Raw genomic sequence first — 7,808 nt, 5'->3', positions numbered from 1 at the left:
CAGGATTATCAGCAGGCTCGATTCCCACAGGGAATGGATTTGCTGAGAGGAGTGGGAGATGGGAACAATCCTGCCTGGATTGGGCAGGACAGGGACACCCTGCTCGTGGCAGGAGATGGAAACCCAACAGCACCAACCCACAGCCCTACAAGGGCTCCGTGTGTCCACCCCACCATGAGCAGGGCTGGACAAGGGGCTCTCCTACCCCCAGCCCATCCCTACCCAACCACTGTCCTGCCCCCCGTGGCACCCACCGATGATCTTGGCCGTGTCCTCCTCCACGTCAGAGAGCTCCATGTCCTCCACGTCCCTGTTGTCTGTCACGGGCTCTGGGGACCCCGCCTTGCGGCTGCCCCCCGGGACCCCGAGCTCTCCTCCTCCCCCATCCCCTGGAACGGGGACTCGGAGCCCGTCGGGGACGGGGCGTCCATGCTGGGAGAGGGGACTGGGGACTCCTCTGGGTCAGGCAGAGTGGCCTTCAGCTGGTCCAGCTTCTTCTTCAGGTTGCTCACTCGATTGGCAAAGGTTTTATAGGCCTAAGGGGGGAAAGAACCTGGGCTGAGTATTTTTTATAGGTAGACAGGATGCCTCAAGCACTTCCCTAAGGAGCTTTCCCTTTAGTTTCCAGCGACCTGCACCCTGCAGGGAGGACTCTGCAGTCAGAACTCAGCTTGTCAGTGTGTCTTGCAGAGCAACGACCACAAAAAAACAGAAGTTAAAACCTTTTTCCTGTGACTTATCCCCATTTTTCTAACAAATATGCTGCTGGTTTGGGCTTTTTTGGCAGGGTTGGTTGTTTGTGCAATGCTTTACTGAACTCTCTCTTCCTTTGTTCATCTAGATTCCGTACTGATCACAACTCGGGCAGCTGCCACAATTGAGGATTTGTTCAGACTAACTAGTTTGGCTTCACAAATCCAGAGTGGCTAAAAAAAAACAAACACACCCAAAAACTTTCGATTTTGGGTTGGAAGGACCTTGAAAAGTCATCTAGTCCAACCCCCCATCTTGTCCAACACAAGCAGAAACTGAGCTTCTGACCCACAGACTTTTCCAGGGTCTCTCCCGACACCTTCACCCCGCTCTCTTTTGGGACTGCTCCATTTTTGAGCAGAGATGATGAGTTTTCTGGCCTCTGAGGTGCTCGGCGAGCACAGGAGGAGCTCAGAACCTCACCTGTGGAGGCCTGAGGACCAAGGTACTTACATTTGCCACCACCTTGACTTCCTTGTACTGCGCTTCGTAGAAGATGCCGGCGTTCTCCAGGGCCTCGGTGAGAGAGGGGCCGTTCTTCACCTGCTTGTCCAAGCCATTGACAAACTCTTCCAGCTTGGAACTTGCTTCTTCAAACTCCTTGGAGAACTTCTTTCCCCCTGTTTTGTCTGCAAGGAGATGAACACCTCGTCAACAAGCTGCCAGCCATCAGATGGGAAATCAGCTCTCAGATATCCTCAACAGCAAGCTGGAATTTTGTTGCCCTATTCCAAGGGTTCCTAAAATCATTTGGGTTCACATCTGAGGTACCATGGCTGTAAATCCCCATTTTCAAAGGCTGCAGACAGGGATTACCAAGCACCACGACAGCCCTTGGACCTTTCATGGTTAATTTTCCCTTATTATGGCTCCAGAGACCTTGGTTTCTTTACCCCAATAGGCACTGCGTTCCTAAAATCATTTGGGTTCACATCTGAGGTACCAAGGCTGTAAATCCCCATTTTCAAAGGCTGAAGTCAGGATTACCAAGCACCACGACAGCCATTGGAGCTTTTATGGTTAATTTTCCTTTAATAGGGCTCCAGATACCTCAGTTTCTTTCCCCCAACAGGCACTGCTTGCTATCAGCCTCACAGTTGGCACTCTCAAAGCATAACCATTGAGGAATGCCTTAATTAATTGCAATCTAAAATTATTTAAGAGGTTCTGAATTAAGAGAGGGTGTGTTTGAATAGCACAAGATGTATCTTCAGCACTTCTGCTTTGCTTGAGGCTTTGTGTTTCAAAGTTTTGGGGTTTTTCTACAAATCTAGGTTTCTACCAACCTAGGTTTCAAGCAACAGCTTCAAAATAACAAAGATTTGAGTCTCCTGCTTGGTGGTTCTGAACTGTGTGTTGAAATTTTGGTGTTATACAGACACAGGCTGATTTCTGCTGAAGGCTCAACAGACCCAGGAGCTCCTACAGCTCTGTCTGTGCCTCCTCCAGTGCCAGGTTCTGCGTGTTACACGTTGCCTTTACCTTTTAAGCATTTAAGTGTCTCAGTGCTGCACACATCCACCCTCATGGTGGAAAGCTGCTTCTCTTTCAGCTCTATCTGGTCTTCGGAGCGTTTGTAGAGCAGCAGTTCATCAATCAGAGACTGAGGCTGGGCAAAGAAAAAAAATCACACAAGAAAAGCATCCTCATCACATTCCGTGGAATAACCAACAGCACCAGAGGCCACACAGACACCAGCCACGTGGATCTGAGTTTTTAACCCCCATTTAGACACATCAGCAGGCTTGGGCTTGAGCAGGGGCTGTAATTCCCCAAGGCCATGATGGTTATGATAGTTTTGGATTTAATTCTCCAAGGCCACGATGGTTATGATAGTTTCTGATGTAATTCTCCAAGGCCACAATGATTAAGAGTAGGACTAAATCTTTTTTATTCTTTTTTTTTCACTCTACCAGTGCCCATGAACACCACACACTGGTTTGGGGGAAGCTGGTGAGGCCTTGGCCCAGGGAGGTGGAGTCTCCATCCCTGGAGGGGTTAAAAATTTAGTAGATGTGGCACTTAAGGACATGGTTATATGGCCGAGGAGCAAAAAGAGATTAAACACCAGAGCTTCTCATCAAGCTGATGCTGCTGGTGGATGTCAGAGACACAAAAGTGCCAGCCCAAGGATGGAGGTTTGCCCCAGAACTTTTCCTCTTGTAGACTCACCCTGAATTCGGCAACAATCTTGGACTTCAAAGCAGCTTTCGGGTTGGCAGATGCTGTTGGGATAAAGGGAGAGTGTCAAGAACCCAAGGAACTGCACCCCAGCTAAAAGTCAGTCCCAAAAGGCAGCTCTAATAAAAGAGAAAATAAAAGATCCACAACAAAATTCAAGGGAAGACTCTCAGGCTGTGGCTCCTGACATTCTCCCCTCCACACAGATGTCCCTCAGTGCTCTGGCTAAGTGGGTCACAGGCACTTGGGTTGCAACTGAGGCCAACAAATCATCATTATTGCTTTTTAGGATCCCTTTTTAACATGCTCTAAGGTTTTTTTTTCCAGCTCTGCTGTTGGGAAGATGGGTCCCTGCAAGGGTCAAGGCTCACCTGAGTTGACACCTCTCTGTGAGGAAGGTGATTTCCTAAGAGCTTCCTCACTGCTCCTAACCACGCTCTCAACTTTAAGAACTGTCCCACCTCTATTCTGACATCTTATTAACAGAGCCAGGGAAGAAATCTTGTCAAAGAGACACTAAATCCACTGTTTTCTGGACAAAACCAGGAGATCTGATAAGCAGCACACCCCTAAACCCTTCATCCATGCTGAAGGGAGCACGTTTTTGTTTGGGAAAGCAGCTGTGATGTTAAACCCAGTAACCAAACTCTTCCAAAAGGCTTTTGTGAACGGCCTGACCACGCCACATCTCACACCTAACACTCCACCAGCTGGCTTTACAGACCTCTCAAGGCTTTAGATTAGTCAGATGGGGATATTATGAAGGCATTTCCTGCTAGACTGAGCTCCAAAGTTCGTTATCTGCACTTCCAGCTTCCAGTTTGCTTTTCTCTTAGCACTAAGTTGGCTGTTGAAGATGTTCCTCAGCACGCAGGGTTCCACCTCTCCCTGCTCTCTGTCTTCTTTCCAGCTCTGAGTAAGTCTAACACCAGTTTCCAAGGGCTGCCACCAGCTCTTTTCCTCCACTGTTCATAACCTCTCACAAAGGTTTATGTTTAAAACTTCGTTCCTTTAAAAAAACAGCAACGACTCCTCAGTGCTTTAGATATTAGTCTGGAAGGGGCTTTACAAGCCTGGAAGACACATGCTGGCTTGGATTTTATCCAGGGATTTGGCCCAGTTTGGGCTCAGCCTTTCTTCTGCTCCTGAAGAAGGCAATTTCTATATTAGTTCAGAGAGTTCACATGGTTTCCTTACTTTGTGATTTCTTCCACGGCTTATTCGGTTGTTTGTTCAGAGTTTCTTTCAGCTGCTTCTGAGTTTTGAAAGTTGTACCTGGAAAACATTTCAGTTTTTGCAGTCTGGCATTATGGGATTCCTTTAAGAATCTGGTTTTTTTATTTTTTGGGGTGCCATACATGGTTGTATGGTCAAAAGAGTGAACAGAAATTTGTTTTAAAAGACCTAGACCAACTTCCTTCGGTGAGCTGCTGGATGCCCAAGAGAACCTCAGTTGACTCAGGAATACAGCAACCTGGGGGGTGGTCTTCCAGTTTTAAATCAAGTTTCTGTTTGCCCTTCCTCTAAGACAGTTCAAAAATCCCACTAACCAGCAGAGTCAAAGAGAAAACACAAGGCACTGAGAAACAAAAACCACACCGCTGAGCTCTTTTAGGAAATGAGCTTTCACAGGCAAGTTGGGAAAACAGCCACCAGAGCTGATTGGGGAGGAATCTGAAAGGTTACAAATATTCAGGATTTCAAAGCCTACGTGGAAACTTCACCTCTCCACATGCAACACCCTTTCCCTGTGGTGAAGCCTGAGCCCAAGCCACCGTGTTCCTCCTGCCAGGAGGACTCTGGCTGGCTCTCAAAGCCACACGTGAGGAGTTCCTGAAGCACCTTCAGCTCTCAGTGGTGTAGGAGTGAAGCAGAAACACAGACTAACCTCCTTCAAGTATTTGAGTATCGACTGATTCCTGGTTTTTCACTGCCTACGTGTGTTTTTGGTTGAACTTGAGCCATTTGGGCTTTTAAGGAGAGTTCTTTGCCCCCCCCCTGGCCTCGAGGAGGCTTCGCCCTCCAAGCTTTGTTTCCAGCCTCTTTCTCACACCACAAATATTATCAGACAAAACAACTTATTGCTAAAGCAGACTCAAAGGTGGAGCCAGGGACAGGAGGTAGAGCCAGGGCACCGTGTTCAGCACCACTCTCCCTTCACCTTCTGTTTACTCTCAGCTGGAACAACTCCAGTTTACGTGAGAGGGTTCAGAGCTGGCTTTACAAAGTACAAATCTGGAGGAATTCACAGCCCACATCTCGCTGCTTTCCACCCTGCACTAGGTGCAAAGGCAGAAAAGAACAAGAGACTTGTATTTCCTTTAACCCCACCCCCCCATGAGTTTTGCAAGGTGAGCAATGCAAAGGGTGAGGAACTTACTCAGAGCTTCTTTCAGTGCCAAAATAGTTTCCTCAGGGTACACGTTCCTGTCCTCCCAGATTTTGAAGATTCTTTCAATAGATTTGGACACGGATGGATCCCTGAAAAAACAAAGAGTACAGTGGGTTTGCTTTATCCCCCCTCCCCTTTGTCATTTCTTAGGTTTCTAGAATGGGTAATGAAGCAAATAATTATGTGTTTAAATCAAAGATCTTGGGAGGACTCGAGTTCTGCAAGGGGTCCCAGTGAGACCAAGGTGACAATTCCACATCATTAATTGATTGGGGCCCTTTTTTTCTGCTAAAATGAGAAAGTTTCAGAGCAGTAGTAATACCAACAGGATTTCTCTGAAGCCTTTCTTCATAAGGGAAAAAAAAAAAAGGGATTATTTCAGAGCTGGGAGAAAAAAAATAAGACACAGGAGCCTTTTAAGCCCAATTTTGAAATACTTCAAGCCCTGCTGAGTTCACTTTGCAGCACTGAAAGTGAGTGAGGTGTTTTTCTGGCCACTTTTGCTGCTTTTTGAACTGACTTGGAGGAAGGCCCGTTGCCAAGGCTCTGCCACAGAGCCACACTGCCATCCCTGGCCGTGCTGAGCTCTGCAGGGGGACAGCTGGTGACACCTCCAGCCAGGGGCACGTGGGAGAGACAAAAATCACCCAGAAAGGGGCAGCCAAGACCCACGGCCCCTCAGCACACAAATACTTCAAGATGGAAGCAGCAAGTCCACAGATGTTTTACCCAGGTGGCTGTTTCTACAACATCTGGAGCAGGAAGGGGGTTGGTGAAGCCACTTGGGGCTACCAAAGGATCAGTGACAGGCAATTCTTGCTGGAGTTTTTCCCTTCTCTCTTTTTTTCCTGATACTCCCACAGTTTTTTCTCCCTCCTCCTTCTTGCTGCCGTCTATTAACAGCAGTTTCAACTTTCTACATTTAAATATAAGCTAATGAGCAGCCCAACTTTAACCTTTTCTCTGCCTCAACCATCTGTCGCTTCAAAATCTGTCCCAACAACGTGGAGAGCAGCAACATCACGTTACTACTACAGAGCTGCTTTGGGGTTTTATTTAGTCCAGCCCCTCTGAGACCATCTGGTTGGAGGAAGATGTGGAAACCCAACTAGAAGGCAGCAAAGACCCCTGTGGGTCTCGCCCACCAGGACACCTGCCAGCCCCAGAGCTTTTCATCCAGTGTTGCTGTAACAAATTAAAGCCTCTGATTTCCAGCAGAGCACAAAAACACCTTTGAGGATGAGTTACCTTGACCAGAAAGAATATTTTAGCAACACAGGAGGCAGAGAGGAGCTTGCAGAGGGGTTAAAGCAGCACCTATGAGGCTTGTTCTCATGGTGGTCAACCCCAGGCAGATCCCTGGAGACCACAAAGACCTTCTCCTCTTCCTCCTGGTGAGTCTCCCACAGCAGACTTGCCCCTCACACCACCTCACATGATACCTGCACCCCAACAAGCCCCCCTGTGTGAATCCACACCGAGCTCCACTCCCATTCTTGCCTATTCCTTGTGGAGAAACCCAAACCCCACCACTGGAACCAAACCCTGGACGTTTCCAGCTGGCTGGAGGACGTTGGAAGAAAATGTGTCACCTTTTTTGAGGCCTCCTTCCCCCCCAGGGCTGTGACTTACTTGACCAAGGAGGCTGCCTCAGGGAGCACTTCTGCGAAGGTGTCGCGGAAGACGATGGCGTTTTTCCTCTTGCAGTTCTGTATGACGTCGTTGGCCAAGTAAAAAAGGTTCAGTCGGTGAGGAAAGGCAGCTGAAGACAAAAAGAAAACCCTGGGTCATCAAGGAGAAGCTTTCAGGTCAGCCACGTTTGGGGAACTTACTTGACCAAGGAGGCTGCCTCAGGGAGCACTTCTGCGAAGGTGTCGCGGAAGACGATGGCGTTTTTCCTCTTGCAGTTCTGTATGACGTCGTTGGCCAAGTAAAAAAGGTTCAGTCGGTGAGGAAAGGCAGCTGAAGACAAAAAGAAAACCCTGGGTCATCAAGGAGAAGCTTTCAGGTCAGCCACGTTTGGGGAAGGATGTTGCAGGGTCTGCGGGGGGGGGGGGGGTGTTTCAGCGTCGACGATCAAAACTGGGGAGTAGAGAGGAAATCTTCCATTTCCAAATCATTCCCCAAAAATGTTTGGTGATATCAAGCCTTGACTCTGACTTAGGCTTGGGAAAAGACCCAAAAAGAAAGAAAAGAACCCCCCTGTGCTCCTCCTGCCATATTTGGGGAGCTCAAACATGAACTGGCACCTACTTCTGCAGTGGAATGAGCCCAGTGGCTCCAGTTTGGGTCTGGTCTACTCCCTGAAGCTCCAGCACCCCCCAGGTTGGCCATGGACTCACCAGAACCCCCAGTTTTGTAATGGAGAGGCCACTAACTCACCTTTTCTACAAACTGTCATGGATAAATGGCCCTTTTTTTGGGCTGGAACGGCTTAAAATGGTCTCAAAGTCTCACAGTGTTACCAGGGAGGTTCTCCCAG

At 48.3% G+C, this 7,808-nt stretch overlaps 1 protein-coding gene across 1 annotated transcript; it reads right to left on the bottom strand.

Moving 5' to 3' along the window:
• Nucleotides 1–320: 320 nt before the first annotated feature.
• Nucleotides 321–7,288, bottom strand: LOC103774433 (regulation of nuclear pre-mRNA domain-containing protein 2-like; the record flags this gene model as incomplete). The annotated part of the gene is made up of 8 exons (XM_008941838.1): nt 321–536; nt 1,207–1,382; nt 2,236–2,362; nt 2,926–2,978; nt 4,132–4,209; nt 5,315–5,415; nt 6,959–7,108; nt 7,159–7,288. Coding segments are annotated over 8 exons (1,031 nt in total), but the record flags the coding sequence as incomplete, so codon positions are not given.
• Between the last annotated feature and the right edge of the window lie 520 nt (nt 7,289–7,808).

The sequence above is a fragment of the Merops nubicus genome, unplaced genomic scaffold (genome assembly GCF_000691845.1).
Source record: "Merops nubicus isolate BGI_N331 unplaced genomic scaffold, ASM69184v1 scaffold19966, whole genome shotgun sequence".
NCBI lineage: Eukaryota > Metazoa > Chordata > Aves > Coraciiformes > Meropidae > Merops > Merops nubicus.
Note: the sequence above shows the minus strand (reverse complement) of the source record. Positions and strands in the feature narration are given on the sequence as shown.